Below are 17,509 nucleotides of genomic sequence, written 5' to 3'. Positions count from 1 at the left end.
AGCTAATTAAAGTTCCCAGCCCTAGTAAAGAGCTTTCTCTCCCTATCCCTTTCAGCCCCCACCCCACCCCCCCAATAGCCACCCACCGGAGTGGAGAGGAGAGGCTAATTTGCAGGGCTCCAATGTCCCGGCAAGAGTCCCTTCCCCAGAACTCCTGGGGGGGGGGGCCTCTGGGTCCTGATCTGAGGCTCCCCCCCCATCCGAGCACCCTCTCCTTTATGCAGACAGAGGCCAGAGATATCCCCATCATTAAGCTGGTTTCCATGGCAACCCAGAACAGGAGCCTCAGCTACCCGGGCTCTTATGTAACAACACAGCTGGCCGGGCCGTGGGATGCGCTCTGCCTCCGTGGCACAGCCGAGCCGGGGGGAGGGAGAGGCCGTGGGACCCCCTGATCCCCCCACCCCCACCCACGCCTGATGCCCAGGGGCCGGCAGTTGAGGAGAAGCCGCTCCGCTTGTAGCTCCCTGAGCTAACCTAGTTACTAAATTTGAAGCAGGGCACCGCTGCGGAGCGTTTGCAGGCATTCCATCACAGCTCCCCTCGGGCAGGCCTGGCCTGGCAAGACCTCCTGCTTCAGCCTTGGGGCAAAGGGCAAAGGGCGAGGGAACCTTCCCCACTTCCTCCCTCCGGCATTTCCTAGCCCCTTGGCCTTCAGTGCAGGGAGAGGTGGTGGCAGCCCTCTCCACACACCCCTGCAGGGCGGTCTTGTTCCAAAGTTTAGCTCAATTAAAAAGGACAGGTGCCAGGGATGGCTTGACGAGAGAGACAGAGACAGGGACAGACAGACAAACCATCTCTCATCTTTCTCTTGACACTCCTTTGCCAAGGTAAATGGGGGGCAGGTGGATGACAGAAGAACAGAAGAAGGATTTAGATTTATACTCCGTAAGGAGTCTTAAAGTGGCTTAAAAACTCCTCTCCCTTCCTCTCCCCACAACAGAAAGGAGGTGGGGCTGAGAGAGTTCTGAGAGAACTGTGAGTAGCTGAAGGTCACCCAGCAGGCCTTGTGTGGAGGAGTGGGGAGACAAACCTAGTTCGCCAGATAAGAGTCTGCTGCTCATGTGGAGGAGTGGGGAATCAATCCCGGATCTCTAGATTAGAGTCTAACACCCTTAACCACTATAACATTCTGGCCAACCAGACTGGTACTGGGAGGGGGGACCTTGCACCTCCGTTCCAACTGGTAAGGTTGACGAAGGTAACAGGAGTTATTGGGGCTCTCCGTCTTTCATAGAAGGCCAGCAGTTGTGGCGCTTCAACTTTAGCTGGGGAGAAGCTGTGCTTCCAGACGACCCCCTTGCAGTGAAGGTCCAGTAGCCGCGTCCCACAGAGAAGCTGGGGCACCACAGCCAGACTGGAGAGGACATCGGCACAAGTGGCAGTGATTCCTCCCCCAGGATTTTGGCCGGCCTGCCCAGACAGCAGGAGGAGGCCCAGTGCTCTTTCTCCCCTCCCCAGCCTTGAGGCCTTGAAAGAGAGGAGGGCCGAAGAGTCTGCTGGAACGCCCCCCCCCCCCCACCTTTGCTGCTCTGCGGCAGTGGGGCCCCAGTGGCAGAACTCCCCACAAGGCTCGGATCTAGGGCAGGAAGAGGACCCAAAGCACAAGCTTGACCTGGAAACCAGAACGGCCGTGGGCCTGGAAGGCAGCCAGAACCTTCCCCGGGGGTCTTCCCATTCAGGGGCCAACAGGCCCCCTCCCCTCCTTCTCCTTCACACCCCAGGCGTTGGTTTTTGCAAGGGAAGTTTCACATTCTCTGTAGCGGGCAGGATTTGGATTTGTGTGTTTTCGGTTTGTTATAGGCTGCAGAAGGACTTGAAGGCAAAGAGGGGAGGGGGCCTGGTGCCCCCGCCTGCCTCAGTTCAGACCCCAGTGGGGAAAGATCGACTCTCTTTTTTAAGAACATAAGAACAAGCCAGCTGGATCAGACCAGAGTCCATCTAGTCCAGCTCTCTGCTACTCGCAGTGGCCCACCAGGTGCCTTTGGGAGCTCACCTGCAGGAGGTGAAAGCAATGGCCTTCTGCTGCTGTTGCTCCCGAGCACCTGGACCATTATAGCAAGGACGTGAAATCTGGGTCCCAAACGTGGGCTTTTCAGAGGCACAGACTTGGAGGCAGAGCGGGATGTCCCGCCAGGGCCTGCTGCAAAGTCAGAAACCCCTTCGACATGCTCTGCTTGTACAGCAACTGCTGACCCCTCCCAGGAACATCCCCCCTTTGTCTCATGGGGGGGGGGGTTGGCGGAGGGTACGGCTGTGGGGTGAACCAGCGACTCCTGGCAGCCACGGCCAAGGGCACGAACAGGTCCTCCGTGTTCTTTTGGCAGAGCTCGCCTCCTGGACTGAGCTGCGAATCTGCTCGCTGCTGAGACGGGGCCGGCCCTGGCAGCTTCCTGCTCCGCGCATCAGATGACTGGCTGGTTTATTTATTAATTGGGATTTACTGCCCACGCAATCAGGAAGGAAGTCCCAGAAACACACAACGCAATTCCATTCCCTTCAAACTTCCCTGCAGTCTCCCCCATCAGTTTGCCCACACAACCCAAAGCCCATCGGTCCTGCATCGACGGTTGGCCTCGTTGTTGTCTGGGCCACAAGGGGGCCGGGGGAGCCGTCCCTTCTCCACAGAGCCAGGGGAATCCACAGGCCAGACACTGAGTAGCCAGCAGCAAGGGCAGTCAGCTTAACTGGCAGGGTTGCCAAGCTCCAGGTAGTGGCTGGAGAGGTCCTGGGATTACAGCTGATGTCCAGATGGAGGGCTATGGCCTAACGCTCTGCTGAAGTCGTTCCCCTGCTCCAAACCCCGCCCCTAAAGCCTCCAGGAATATCCCAACCCGGAGCTGGCAACCCCACTGACTGGCTGGGGTCTCTGCTGTCTCAAGCTGGAGCTAACCTGCAAAAGGAGTCTCTGCCCAGCACCCAAACAAAGGCCTGGTTGCAAGAGCCTGCAGGGAACCACTGCGAGCATCTTCCGAGGTCTTGTTCCGGGTGGCCCGGCCTTTTGGGGTCAGGCAGGGGGCAATTGGGGAGAGGACCTTTTCGGTTGTGGCACCAAAACTCCAGACTCCTCTCCCCAGGAAGACCCTTCTGTCCCCTTCTGCTGCCCTCTTATTTGCTCCCTCCGGCATCCCCGCAACGATCTCTCCTTCCTACCCAACGTTTTTATTGCTGTTTTTATGTTTTGCACGTGTTCTATTTTTAAAATGGTTTTTAATAATGTGGATTTGGGGCAGGGGTGGATTGAACGTTCTTCAAATGTGTTTTCTATCGTGTCTGTTTTGAATGTCTTGTGAGATCAGGGAGGCAAGATTTTAAGGAGAGGCCGGCGGACAAGGGCCATGCGTCGGCTGCTGTGCGCATCTCCGGCTCCCTGGTTCTAAGTGGAGCAGGGAGGCTGGGCCGGGCGTGCGTGTGAAGCTTGGCCTGCTCTCTGGAGGGGGGGGGGGGCCTGGCAGAGCCGGGCTCAGTCAAGGCAGATCTTGATCAATGTCAAGTGGAAAGAGTTTCTAAAAAATGCTCTGGGCTTTTGTTTCCTCCACTAGGCTGGCGCTCCGTCAGTTCCCGAGCAAGAGATGCAGTAGTTGGGCCGGGTCAGAGGGATCAGCACTCGCCTCCTCCTCCTCCTCCTCCTCCTCCTCCTCCTCCTCACATAGCTTGGGGCATTCGCTCCATTGATGGGGAAGGGGGAAGATTTGGAGGGGGGGAGAAAAGAGAAGTGCAGCATGGATGGGGGAGGGGGTGGAGCACCTTTGCTGACTCACAGGTTCTTTAGCAGCCCCCCCCCTTCCTTGAATTCTGCTGACTCATTTACTTGCAGAGTCCATCTAGCCCAGGGACAGCAGGACTCCCCCAGTCCAGTCATCTCTAGGATGGCGGGATCCTTGGCTGTCCCCCATGAGCCCCCAGAAGGGCAATCCCACCAGAGCACTGGAACCAGGTCCTCCGTCCTTCAAGGTCAGCATTGTCTCTACGCTGATGAACAGCAGCCCTCCAGTGTCTTGAGCTGGGACCTTTCATATCCCAAACTCCCTGGTCCATGTAAGTGGAGATGCCGGGGACAGAACCTGGCACCTTCAGCACGCCGAGCTGATCCTCTGCCGCTGAGCCCCTTCGGGAGCGGCTGGGGTCCTTAACGACTCTTCCAAGTCATCCTCATCACACACCAAATACTCGAAAATGGTACCATTAAACAAGAACGTGCCTATCCCTCACAACTGTCACAACCATGCAGCTGTGACCCCCACCCCCCATCTTAATCAAAATGAGGCAAGAGCCCCCTCCCCAATAGCTTCATCCAATGACCCACCAGGGGGCCATCCCTCAAATAACATGTCAACCCCCACGAAATGAAAGGAGGAAGGAAGAATTTGGCCTGTCCCCATTGGCCTGTCCCCCTCCCTGGCTCTATTCTCAGGGACTGAACAAAGGTCAGAGTTAGGAAGGGAAAGAATTGTTCCCCGTGCACCCACAGCAATGAGCGCTTGAGAATTCATTTACTGGTGTGCATTATTTATAGTCTGTCTTTCTCATTAGGACTCAAGGAGGGTTACGCAGAAACGGTTAATACAGCCAGGGATAAAAGGCATAGACAATGTGATGGAATTTGACTCGCTGGAATTTGGAATCAGCCAGAAGTCAGAAACGATTGAGGAGAATTAACAGAACACAGGTAGCGATGCCAGCAATGACATATCAGGGACCTACTTACAGCAACGGACACTACAAACTACATACAGCGGGATAGTCGATCATCCCCAATCCTTCATTCCACACTCCTCTTTGAATCACTTTGTTAAGCGCGGCCCTATTTTCTGGGCAAAAATGCACACGGGCTCACCTCCCACCCCCCACCTTTTTTTGCCCAGGAAAGCCGCAGGTCCAGCTGCACCTGAGAGGCTGACGTGAAGCGTGGATGAAGCCCCTCCCCCCTCTCCCCTCCCCCCCCCCTCCACTTGGGGGAAGGAGCTGACGCTGGCTGCCAAAGAGGCTCAAAGGGCTGGCCGGAGATCAATGCAGGGTCTAGCTGGCACCTGACCAAGATGCCTCAGAGCAGATCAAAGCAGGAAAAGGCCAAACATGCGCGTGACAAAACCACCCTCAGTTGGGTCACCTGGAAAACTAGCACACAGCAAGACCCCCCCCCCCCCGCAGGCCTCATCGGTCAGACCGGTGAAGACCGGCTGTGTGGGAGGGAGAGATTTGCCCGTATCCTGCTGCCGCTGCCGCCTGTGGTGACACAAAGGGGGGAGGGCTGAGGGGGGGGGGAGAAGGGGACCAAACAGCCAAGTTCTGAGATTCTGTCTCCCGTTGCAAGACCTTAGAAACTCTCAAGCACCAAGGTATGCCCCCCTCCCGCACAGACCAGATCCTCCCCAGCTTGGATCAGGTTTCTCCAGAAACACACACAGCCACCTGCGCCCCAGCTACCTTTCCGACACCTCCCCTCCACCCACCCACTTAAGATGGGCACCACTGCGGAGGGAGGTACAGCCGGTGGGCACAGGTTTAGGCCGTCATGCCGGAAGCAGCCTGTGAATGCTGCTGCCCCGGGTGGAGGCAGAGGCCTCTTCAAGCCCCCCTAGATGGGAGTGGGGAGGGGGGCCGCCCCTGGCAGCTTCTGCTCCCTCTCCGCCTCCTACTGGCAGCATGAGCGCCACACTTCCTCGGCTCCACTGCTGCCCAGTCTCCAGGCTGGGAGGGCTCTGCGTTCTCTACAGTCCGACATGTCAAGGCGCCTCCCGACCTCGCCGGCCGCACACGACACCCAGAGCAGGAGCTTCCTAGAGCATGTGCAGTTGATGGGCTTGCCTCTCCCTCTGGCAGGGGTCAGGGGTAGTTCAGGAGGGGCTGGGCTGGGAGGGGGCTTCGGGGCCTGGTGTTCAGAGTCTGTCCCCGGCCTCCTTCCGGGCAGGTGGGAGTTAAACCCTGCTCACAGCGGGGTCCGGCATGATGGATGCCTCCTGGCTCCAGCTGAAGACCATTTTGCCGCAGAGGGGATGGTGCAGGCTTTGCCTGGAAGCTTGGCGCACTGTTCGCAGCTGGCAGTGGCAACCAGGTATGTGTGTGAAACGAGCTTAGGAGAGGGGGGCAAACAGTGGCCAGGGAGCTCTGCCAGGGCTGGGCTGGGGCAGAGGGCAGGAGGGCCGTCGGGCAGTCTGGCCTTGCTCGGTGTCCCCTGAGGCCACCCCAAATGGGGGGAGCTGTCTCCCCTGACCCAGGAGAGCCAAAAAACACTGCTCCCCCTCCCCACCCTTCCCCCTGCAAGACAGTTCAATCAGGAGGGCAACTGGAGTGGCAAAAGGGGCAGCAGCAAGCCCTGAACACACACGAACGGGCGCACGACGGTGCCGTCCACTTTGCCAGCCCGAGGGACCATCAAGACCAGTATTGCCTGTCTCGTGTCACCTGCTGAACATGCCCCATGAAGCCACCTGCCTCCCCCCCCACCCCGAGCAAGACAATCGGTCCATCAAGACCAGCCCCAGCTGTTCAGACTGGCAGCGACTCTCCACTCTGAGCAAGGCCTTTCCCGCTGCCTCCTGCCTGGCCCTTTCAACTGGGGGGGGGGGGGGGCTGCCGGGGATCGAACTGGGACCTCCTGCATGCTAGACAGAGGCTCTGCCACTGAGCCATGGCCCCTCCCCTGGCTGCAGCCTGGCTCCAAGCCTCACACTTGTGGGGGTTTTCTGGGTGTGTGTGTGGATGGCTTGGAAGCGCAGGAGGGGCTCCCAGGAAGGCCCAGAGGAGGGAGTTCAGAGAAACGTCTGGGCCCAGGTAGATGCGGGAGGCCTTCGGAGTCAGGACAGCCATTCCTGGCCCTTGGCAGCAGCGGCAGCAGCAGCAGCAGCAACAAGACTGCCTCTCCGATTCATCCTCCGAACGGCCGCCCTCCCCGGGGATCACTCAGCAGGAACCAGGCTTTTAATTTTCTGCGGTGGCTGGCAAGGCTCATGCCTGGATCGCTGGCAGGGAAACAACAGCCCCAGCGCGAAGATCAGATAATCGCCAAGCCAGAGACGAGAAGGGGCGGGCGGGCGGGAAGAGCAGCATGAAGGCGAGAAGGAGTGGCTCCCACCCCCTCCCCCGCTTGCAGTCCCCACAAGACCTCTCTGATCCCTCAGACTCAGACCCTGCACTGAAGGGATCGGGGCTCCTCATTGGCAAGGCTTCTGGCTACCAGCCTGGCCACGCCGAGCTCCTTTCCTCCTCCCTCCATCTGCACGATCTTCATGCACAAGACCAGCCTGCGTCATGGGGAGGCCCCAGTAGGCCCTTTGGCTCTTTCCTGGCCTGGGGCTCACGGCGCCTCCCTCCCCGCTCAGGAACCAGCCAGCCAGCAGCCCCCCCCCCCTGTGGCCCAAAGAGGCTCCGGCTGATTGCAGCCACAAGGACCCCCTGCCTGCTGGTGACAGAGGGGGCTGCCAGGGGGCTCCCCAGAGCATATTGCCCCCACCCCCACCCCCACCCCCACTCCTGCGCGGCTCCTTCCTGCTAGGGCTCAGTGCTGCAAAGGTCATCCTGCCCAAGGAGCTCTGGGCTTGGCTGAGGACTGGCACCTGCCCCCAAAGCAGTCAGGGCATAGAGCCCCATTGCGTGGAGCCCAGGAGGCTCCGGCACTGGAAGATGGGCTCACCCAAAGCCCTCTCCTGGCCACCGTACCCTTCCCTTCCTCAGGCATGCCAGGAGCCCTCCAGGCAGGGTTGGATTCCTCTTACTTCCTGTGCAGGCAACAAGAATTTATGGAGGAGAAATCGATGTATGGCTACCAATCTTGATCCTCCTTGATCTGAGATTGCAAATGCCTTAGCAGACCAGGTGCTGAGGAGCAGCAGCAGCAGAAGGCCATTGCTTTCCCATCCTGCGGGTGAGCTCCCAAAGGCACCTGGTGGGCCACTGCAAGTAGCAGAGTGCTGGACTAGATGGACTCTGGTCTGATCCAGCAGGCTCGTTCTAATGTATGAAGGAGAACCTTCTAGATGAGACCAGTGGCCCACCTGATAAACTAGCATCCTGTCCCACACAGTGGCCAAATAGTTCCTCAGGAGGGCCAACAGCAGAGCAGAGAGGTTGAGGCCTTCATGCGAGCCCTCAGAAGAGCCCTGCCAGATCAGACTAGTGATCCATCCTGCCCAGCCTCCTGACCCACACTCCCCCGGAGGTCCAACAACAGGGCGCAGAGACCTTGACAAGAACCCAAGAAAGACTAGTGATCCAGCTAGCCCAGCATCCTGTCCCACACAGCGGCCAAATAGTTCCTCAGGAGGGCCAACGACAGGCCATAGAGGCCAAGGTCTTCCTCAGTTGTTGCCTCCTAGCCATGAGATTCAGAGGTTCCCTTTATTGATCATGGCTAGTAGCTGCTGATGGACCTCTCCTCCATGAATCTGTCTAATTCACTTCTCGACCCATCCATGCCCGTGGTCATCACTGTATCCTCTGGCAACAGAAGAGTTCCCCCTGACACATCAGATGATATTCAGCCCCCCCCCCCAAGAACCTACGCCTCACCTACAAGAGGCACCCTCCCTGTCTTATGTTTCATGGTCCCCCCAGCTTTCAAACATCTGCATTTGCTTATGGGGTGCTGCTAAATAAGGGTACTGAGGGCAGCCGTCTCTTTCCTCTCAATCCAACCAAGTGCTGGTTCGACTCACTGTCTGGGCACCAGAACCAGCCTGGCATGGCTCAAGTCACTCAGGTGCCAATCCAGGATAGGCCCATGAGGAAAGGAAGGGGAAATAGCTGGGTTGAGTGAAGCGCCCGTCCCACAGGAAATACTCCCCTGGATATCCCCCTGCAGGGCTCAGGAGAAGCAGGAAGAGTAGCCGTCGTCTACACCTGGCTACCTTCAGGGCACAGCCTTCGAGCTGACTCCTTCCCTGGAGGCCCCGTGATTGACTCTGCTCCTGAGTGCCGCCTGAGCTCCTGCTGAGAAGGCCAGGTGCCTCTACGTGCACCTGACAGGCAAAAGGCAGGAGCGGGAGGGGGCTGCTCATTCCTTTGCACCTCTTTGGTGATGCTTAAGAGGTCTTAATCACTGCCTGTGAAAATACTGACAGGAACATACACAACGGAATGACTCTGGGCAGACTCAGCAGGGGGGCTCTTTCTGGGCCTCAGACATCTTCATCAACTTCAGTGGGGGTGCGGGGGGGGGGTGAGGGGGAGAGTATCAGGACTCCCCCCCAAATACACACATCCCAATCCTCCTTCCCCCGGGGTTCAAGAGTGCTTCTTGCATCTCCCCTCCCCTGACATTATATTTCTGGGAAGGTTTAAGGCCTAGCACAGCCAGGCCAGCCTCTCACAGCTCCCTGACTCGGAGTCTTCTGCCTGCCTTTGAAGCACAGCCGTCCAGTCAAGTGGACCGTTCTGGCTGAGAATGAGGGGCCTGAAACACACAACTGTCCACACAACCGAGAACACAACTCCCTGGCTCCACAGTGCTGTGCACTGAGGCTGTGTCGGAAGGTTCTCACCCGCTTGTCTGGGACGCGGGAGGGAGGCTCTTTGCATTCAGCCCACAGAGCAGATCACAGCTGCCTTTGGGCTTCTTGTCACGGCAAACTGATTTCCCACCTAAGAAAGACACATCTCCTCCTGCAGGTGTCTGAGACAAGAAAGCTGATGTCATGAAGCACAGGATTACTGAGGAAGCGGTCTTGGGGAATTTCCACTCATTTCCACAAAGTACCGAGCAAAGAAGTTCTCCGTAACAAACAACAATAGCCTCTCCGCAGCCCTCTGGAGAGCTCAAAGTGCTTCTCCCTATAATCCAGACAAGTTACACCCCCGTCCGCTGGTCTTATCACCCTTATGCTATCCTTGTTCTTAGCAAGTCTTATGCGTCTCACAACCAATTAGGCTGACGGTGCTGCCCCAAGCACACTTCCCTCGCCCTCGCTGGGTCTCCTGCCAAGTACTAAATCTTTCCGTGCTGATCCTGTGACAGGGCTCGATCCCAGCAACCACAACCTTGGGTGATTGGCCCCCCTGAAGCAGCTGCACCGCATGTTCTACAAAATGTGTCCCTGGACCTCTCACCGCACTGCCCAGAGCCCCAGGGCACAATTTTTGGGTTGCCTGCAGATTCAGTGAGGCCTCTGCCAAGGTCCATTGGACACAGTGGCAGAGAATCAGGCCCCCAGTGATGCAAAAGGGCCCCACTTGAGGCCCCACCTGAGAGGGGGCCAGAGTGGATCACACTGACCTGCAAAGACCAAGGGGCTGACTCCGCAGAGGGCAGTTTGTGCATTCACTTCCCACCCCCTCCGCCCCCACCAGCTAACTACTCGGGCTGGCCTTGGTGCCCGAAGGCCCGTGGGGAAGAGTGCCAGGGCTGATGGAAGCCTTAGGAGAATTGTTTTGATGCTCAAGGCTGCTGGGATCACCTTGATCAAAGACTCCTGAGGGATCCAGGTGTCTTGCGCATGTTTCCCCACCCCCATCTCACCTCCAAGGTGGGACAAAGTGATTTCTCAGGGTTCTCCTGTTCCTTGCCAAGTGCCAAGGGCGGCAGCAGCAGCAACAGCAACACAAGGCCTGCTCTTGGATCAGCCTCAGCGTTTCTACTGGGTGACAACAGGGGCAGCCACCAGAGGGGCCCAGCCCTGCGTCTGCCCTGCCCCCTCACTCCACCTCAGCAGCCAGGTTTGCTCACAGGTCACTCACTGTGTCATTCCTGAGCAAGTGTGCATTGGGGAGGGCAGGCAAGTGGGCGTGATTAGCCCGGGTCCAGCAAAGAGTGGAAGAGCTCCAAACTGGCCTGCATCAAATAGCCTCCAGCCCACTGGAACAGTGGCAGGCGATGACACATAGGAACACTAATCCCACCCCACACACAGCACTGTTCTCTCTCTCGCTCTCGCTCTCCAGCAGTTGGACTCCTACAGAAGTTGCTGCCCCAGGGCTCTGCTGCAGCCCACCAGAACTACACTCCCGATCCTCCCTCATTGAGTTTGGGATGTTGGAGGGCAAGAGGGAGACAGCACAGGTCAAGGCACGGCTGCCGGCCCCAGCCAAGAAAGGGGGCGACCGGCTCCCCCGGCCAGCGGGCATCCACTTTCGCTCCTGCACCCGCCACATCCCCATGCAGATACCCGCAGTCCAGAACACCGCACTGTGCTCCAATTCTGCCAATGGTTACGAAGCTGCGTCTTTCCCTCACTCCTATTTTTGTGCTAGGCGGGGGGGGGGGGACTCGCAACCCCCCCTCCACTCCAGCCTCCCGTTCCAGCGGGGGTGCCATGTGGGTCTGGGGGAGATGGCACAGAGCGTGTTTCCTGGCCAGGGGGAGAGGGCAGCAGGCGGGGGGCTCGGAGCAAACGCTTCGCACTGAAGTGGCCAGGCTGGGCTGGCGCTGCATTGAGCCTGCAGTACAGAGTCCGCTGCTATAGCAGCAGGCGCAGGGGGTGGGGGTGGGGGTCGTTCTGGCAGTCCCGCCGCCGCCGGGCGCCCGGGGGCGAAGGAGGCACGGCGTTGCGAGGGGCCTGCGCGCGGAGGCCGGCGGCGCCCCCATCCCCCCGGCGCAGGAGCGCGTCCCGGGCCAGGCGGCCCGCAGGAGGACTTCAGCACCGCGGACAGCGCCACGTGGAGACCCGGCTCGGGGGAGCCGCGCGCAGAGCGGACGAGGGCGGCGTGAGGGAGGGAGGGACGGAGCCCGGGCGAAGGGCCCTCCCCCTCCCTCCCCCCTCCCCGGCAGCCCCCGCCGCCCTCCTGCGCCCCTCGCCAAAATGCCTCCCCCGGCGAGTTGCCATTTCCCGGCACTGGCCCCGCGGGCGAGCGGGCGAGCAAGCGGGCGGGGGCCCGAGGACGGGGCCGGGCCGGGCGCTGCGCGGGCTGGACGGCGGCCGCATTCCAGCACCCTGGACAGCGGCCGCGACAGCTGCGCATTCCGGCGCGTTGGGCGGCGGGGGCTGCGCGGATGAAAACGGGCGCCCCTCCCGGGCGGGAGCCGCAGGGCCTCCGGGGCCGGGCCGAGCCGGGGGTGTCGCTCCTTACCTTGGCTGGCCCCCCCATCGCCGTCCTCGCAGTCCGTCAGGTTGTTCAGCATGGCGGCCGCCCGCTGCTCGCCGGCTCCCCACGAGCCTCCTTGGCCGCCTGGCCCCTGCGGAGACGCGCTGGGCTCGGCTCCTCCGCCGGCGCCGCTCTCCTTCCGGGGCTCCGCTTCGCCTCGTGCGTCGCTGCAGTGCAGAGCCGTCGTCCCCCCCCGCCCCGGCCGCCGCCGCCGCCGCCCGCTCAGCGCCTAGTTCCCTTCATCGCGTATTCAGGAGGCATCTCTGGCCGGAGCGGCGGCGCGAGCGGAGGAGGAAGGAGGGGCGAGGAGCGCGCACCCACCTCCGAGGGCAGCGCAGCTCTGAGCCAGCGGCGCAGGAACTAGGGCATCTCGGGCGCCGGCACCGCAGGCCCCCCCCCCCGCCGCCTGCGCCCATCCAGCCCCCTCGCCCGTTCCCAGGAGGAGAAGGGGCGCTTGCCCCATGGCGGCCTGGTCACGTGAACAAGGGTCTGGGGGTGGGGATTCGGAACCAGAATTCGAACCTGAGGGAAGCAATGGCATATACCCTGGGCGAGGGAGGAGAGTGCAGGAAAGCTGACCCCCCCCCATACCTTTCTGCATGGCCAGAGCACTCAGCCCTTCAGAGGGCCCCCTCCAAGGGCCCCCTGGCCCTTCTCTTCCCAAAAGGCAGTAGATTCTACGCAAGGGACAGCATCCCACCCACCTGCCTGCCAAAGCCCCAGGTCAAGCTCCAACTCCACTAGGCAAGGAATCTGCCATGGAAGTACAGTCCAAGCTAAAGAGAAGAGGGCCGCTCCAGCCATTGCCCCCCCCCCCCCCGCCGACTGAAGTCCTTTTTGAGCCTCAGCCAAATTCTCCCATCCATCCTGGGGTCACGGCAGAGGCCCCCCCAGTCTCAAAGAGGTGCAGGCAAGGAACGAAGGGGAGAAGCAGGTCAGCTCAGACTCAGAATGGGCCCCTTTCCAGAATCTCAGAACAAGCAGAAGGAAGTGCCTCTGAACATGGGCTGAGTATCCGATGCTGCTGCAGATGGCTGGGGGTGTGTGTGTGTCTTTTCAGGCCTCAGCCTCTCCTCTGAGATTCCTCTCCTCGGGGATTCAAGTTCAGGAGCACCTTCGAGACCACAAGAGTTGCGAGGGAGGAGTCAAAACTCCCTTCGGAAGACGGACACCTGAGAAAGGCAGCTCTGGTTCTTGAAAGTTCACACCCTGGGAATTCTGCGGGTCTCTACAGCGCCACCAGACTAAACCCCAGTTGTCCTGCCAGGGGACCAACACAGCCGCCTCTGGCACTGGCTCCCTGGGGAAGGTGGCCGTGGCCCCTGGTGGGCCCTTTCCTGCTCACTGGGCACAGAGACGGACTGAGCTGGGAAGACACCAGGGCAGCTGCTGCTGCTGCTGCCATTCACAGTCTGGCCCCACGGCCTCCACTGCTCCTCCTGCTGGAGGGCCAGCTTTTCCTTCAGCTACTCTCCAGGCAGGGCAGCAGTCCTTGGCCACAGCCTCCCGGGCCGTCTTGTGTCTGTGCAGTCAGGCATTGCCTCCATCAACTCAGACTGTTCCCAGATCTGACTCCAGACATCCTCTTCTCATGGTCTACTGGCCCGGTGAGAAGCAGGTGGAGGCTGGGTGAGAAGGTGTTGAATGGTCTTGAGCCAGGCTGGGCACACCCTTGAGGGAGGGAGGGAGGGAGGGAGGGAGGGAGGGAGGGAGGGAGGGAGGGAGGGAGGGAGGGAGGAAGGAAGGAAGGAAGGAAGGAAGGAAGGAAGGAAGGAAGGAAGGAAGGAAGGAAGGAAGGAAGGAAGGAAGGAAGGAAGGAAGGAAGGAAGGAAGAAGGAAGGAAGGAAGGAAGGAAGGAAGGAAGGAAGGAAGGAAGGAAGGAAGGAAGGAAGGAAGGAAGGAAGGAAGGGGGCAACAAACATACAAACAAACTCACACTATGGGAAGGAAGGAAGGAAGGAAGGAAGGAAGGAGGCAACAAACATACAAACAAACTCACACTATGGGAAGGAAGGAAGGAAGGGAGGGAGGGAGGGAGGGAGGGAGGGAGGGGAAATCACTAGCTCCCCCCTGAGTCTTGACTGCCCGGTCTGCACTTCCTGCCAGCCCTCTTGCCCTGTGGCACAGCTGACTCTGATAGGTGCAGTGACTGTGGCTGAGGCAAAAAGAAGTGGCAGCTGCCCAGGGGCTGTAGCACAGTCACGGAGGTGCCAAGGCCCTGGGTGCAGCCTCCATGAGGCAGAAGCTATCTGGGTTGTTTCCACCCGGGGCCTCTGAGACACCGCAGGCAAAGGGCATGCTGGTAGCACATGTGATTCCACCAGGCATTTCTTGCCTCGGTCACAAAGAGAGCCGGGAACATGCAGAGGGTGGCAGGATGATACTGCTGGCCTTGGCTGAGTGTAGAAAAGGCAGACGACCAAGTTGAATAAAACTGTTCATTGTCACCATCAAAGCAAATGCAGTTTGTATTTTGCAAGTCAAATGCCCTCCTGGCTGCCACAAAGCATTTCTCTTCCCCTCCGATGCGAGGATTGTTAAAGCATGTGAGGGGGTTGCATGAAACTCCGCGCTGGGGGAGGTGAGACACGGCTGGAGTGTTGGGAGAGACCGGAAGCATTGATGTTCTCCTGCCTGCAGACCAGCCCCTCTTCTCACGGCTGCCCCATTTCTGCTTCCTATCAGCTGCAGACCTTCCCTCACCATTTGGATGCCCCCCCCCCCGCCAGCTCCAAGCACCTTAACAGCAGTGGCCTTCCAGAGTGCTTTCCTCTTACACATTTCACAAACAGCCATTCTTACAACAACCTTGCATAGCAGGCCAGCAGGGTCATCATTGCCAACCATGCACTCAGGCTGAGAAAGCCGGAGTTGGTCAGTGGGCCAGGAGAGATCTGAATGGGAGACTTCCCAGCTAAGAGGTCATGCTTTTCACCTGTACACCACCACTTTCTCCCAGCAGGCTGAGCGCAAGGGGGGGGGGGGGCTGCACAGGGGATGATGCTCCCGCCCCACATTGGCCACTTGGGATCCCACAGAGCAGCACGCCTTGATGGTTCAGCCACAGGCAGCTGCCCAGACCATAAACAGCTTCCTGCTCTCCCCCATCTACAGAAACAAGCACATCAGGTGCCCCCAAAGCCACCAATATGTAATGGGAGGGGGAGCCCCTGCAAGCCCCCCAAAAATATTTCACCAGTTGCAGGTCAAACATATAAGAGGATTCCCCTTTCTGTGTCGTCGACAGCTACAAGGAAATGGTACGTTTTTATTTGAGGGGAGAGCTCTGACCGGTCTGCCCAGCTCAGCCCAACTCTTACGGGAGGGGGCTGCTGCAGTCCCCTCTGGATCCCATGATGCCCACCTCGACCAGCCTCTCGGGCTGTGGACAGATCATGTCTCTGAGCAGTGAAAGTGGAGAGGATTTAGTTGCCCAGCAGACGAGGGGGGGCCGAGCACGTGAAACAGCACTAATCTCCTAATCCCAGGATTATGGCTCCATTTCAAGAGGCCGGGTCATTCCCTTGCAGTAGGCATTGTTGCTTGTGCAACAGGCTCTTATGAGACTCTGAAGCAAGGCAGGCTCAGCCCCAAGGCATCAGGCTCCTCCCGGCCATCCAAGCGGAGTGGGCCATTTGCCCAAGTCAGGGGAGTCAGAGGGGAACTACAAGGGGCGGGAGCCTCACGGAACCTGGAGATCCGGAGAGGTGCGCAGCCCTCCTTAGTGGTGCCTGGACAGAGAACACAGAGGACCCAACCTCCAGAGCCAGGCAGCTTCCAGACCACAGAAGCGCAGGCCTGCCCCTTACTGGCAACCGGACCATCCGTGGCCATTGCCGGCAGTTGAGTTTGAAGGACACACGTTTGTTGCAACAGAACAGAAGAAGATTAGGACCATCTAATCCAGCAGCCGGCTTCACAGAGTGTCCAACCAGTTGCCACAGAGGGCCAAACAGAGTACAGAGCCCGAAGCCATTTCATGTTGAGAGGTTCAGAGGTTGACTGAACACGGAGGCTCCCTGCAGCCCAGGAGCCACTGATGGGCCTTTCCTTCATGAATCTGTTCAACCAAGCCACAGATGCAGGCGAAACGTCCGGAAAAAAATGCTACTGGAACAGGCCATACAACCCCGAAAACCCACAACACTCTAGTGATTCTGGCTGTGAAAGCCTTCGACAACGATTTTAAATGGGATTGTCACCCACAAGGATAAAAAAGATTTATGCTGGGTTGCTGTGCCAAACACTTCCAATGACTTTGGGTCTGGGGTCAGTTTAGTTTAGTTCAGTTCAGTTGTGTTTATTTACAATCATTTGACCAGCAGATAAAAACCTGAGAGGATAGTCCATACACAAACGGCAAGATCTCCACACTCTACTGGCTAGATAACAAAACTTTGCCACTAGTATCCCTATCCTCAAATAAAAAGTTAACAATAAAATAATCCAAATGTCTAAAAATTCTGGTCAGCAAGGGCAACGTTAGCCAAATTCTAACATCCCAATAAAATGTACAGTACAATAAAATGTGGGTAGCTGTTTCAGTTGCACCAGGGTTGCGAGGGCACAGGGCCTTTCCCCACTTACCTTAAGCCCCGTGCTAGGCCTCTCAGCATGAAATGGCGGGGTTCCACTCCCCTGACGAGTAGCGAGGCGACAGCACACAACAGCCCGGCTGCTCGACGCTGTTAAGCCCCTACCGGCGCCACGGCATCCCTGGCGCTCTTTAAAATGATGCCTTGTGATAACCCCAAGCAGAGCATGGGGTCATGGGGACGCCCGAGCGCATGGCATAGGGGGGATTAAGGTAAGTGGGGAAAGGCCCACAGTCGGGCCTCCATAAGCATACAATGAAGTCTCCCACTAAGCAGAGCCAACGGGTTGGGGTCCTAAATGTTTACCTGCCCCCTCGTTGCCCAGCCTGCCAAGCATGGTCTGCCTCTGTGCCCCAACCTTGTGAGGGGCACTGGTGGAGAGTGGGGGTTGGGTAGGTTCTGGGTCTCTTTGTAATGCTCCCCCAGGACCCACCTTCCAGCCTTCTAAGTGCCGAGGCCAAAACATTCCCTTTTACCCAGTTGGGCGTTTATCTCAGTTGCTTTGTGGTCGGCTTCTGGCCTGAGATTTATTTTATGGGTACTGTTTTTGAAGGCCTGCTTTGTTTTTATATTAAGAATTTGAGAATATATTGCTTTAATTGTATGCTATCTTGAGCAGGACTCTAGAGAGGTGGAATAAAATTTCATGAACAAAATAAATAATACACTCAGGCATTACAATATTGGCTGCTTTATTTTAATCCCTTTCCTTTAATCCGCAGCCGGAGGTTTTCCCTTTTCTCCGCTGCCGCAGCGCTTCGTTCGAGCTCTCCACGATGACCCCAAGATTTCTCTCCATCTCAGAAGTAGCCAGTTCAGACTTCACCAGCGTATATTTATCTTTTTTTGTTCCAATGAGCATCGCTTTACTCTTGCCAAACTGAACTTCATTTCAACAT

The 17,509-nt window shown here is 58.4% G+C and overlaps 1 protein-coding gene across 2 annotated transcripts in view; it reads right to left on the bottom strand.

The window, feature by feature from the left end:
- SLC12A5 (solute carrier family 12 member 5) overlaps nt 1-17,509 on the bottom strand; it is a 121,031-nt gene that overhangs the window by 67,120 nt on the left and 36,402 nt on the right. Inside the window, exon 1 of one of the 2 annotated variants that reach the window (XM_048496366.1) lies at nt 12,001-12,367. The exons of the other annotated variant lie outside the window; for it this stretch is intronic. Coding sequence (XP_048352323.1) covers nt 12,001-12,052 — 52 coding nt within the window. The 5' untranslated portion in view covers nt 12,053-12,367. Of the gene's footprint in view, nt 1-12,000; nt 12,368-17,509 lie in introns of those variants that run through there. 2 annotated transcript variants of the gene reach the window in all.

The sequence above is a fragment of the Sphaerodactylus townsendi genome, linkage group LG05, assembly GCF_021028975.2.
Source record: "Sphaerodactylus townsendi isolate TG3544 linkage group LG05, MPM_Stown_v2.3, whole genome shotgun sequence".
Lineage (NCBI taxonomy): Eukaryota > Metazoa > Chordata > Lepidosauria > Squamata > Sphaerodactylidae > Sphaerodactylus > Sphaerodactylus townsendi.
Note: the sequence above shows the minus strand (reverse complement) of the source record. Positions and strands in the feature narration are given on the sequence as shown.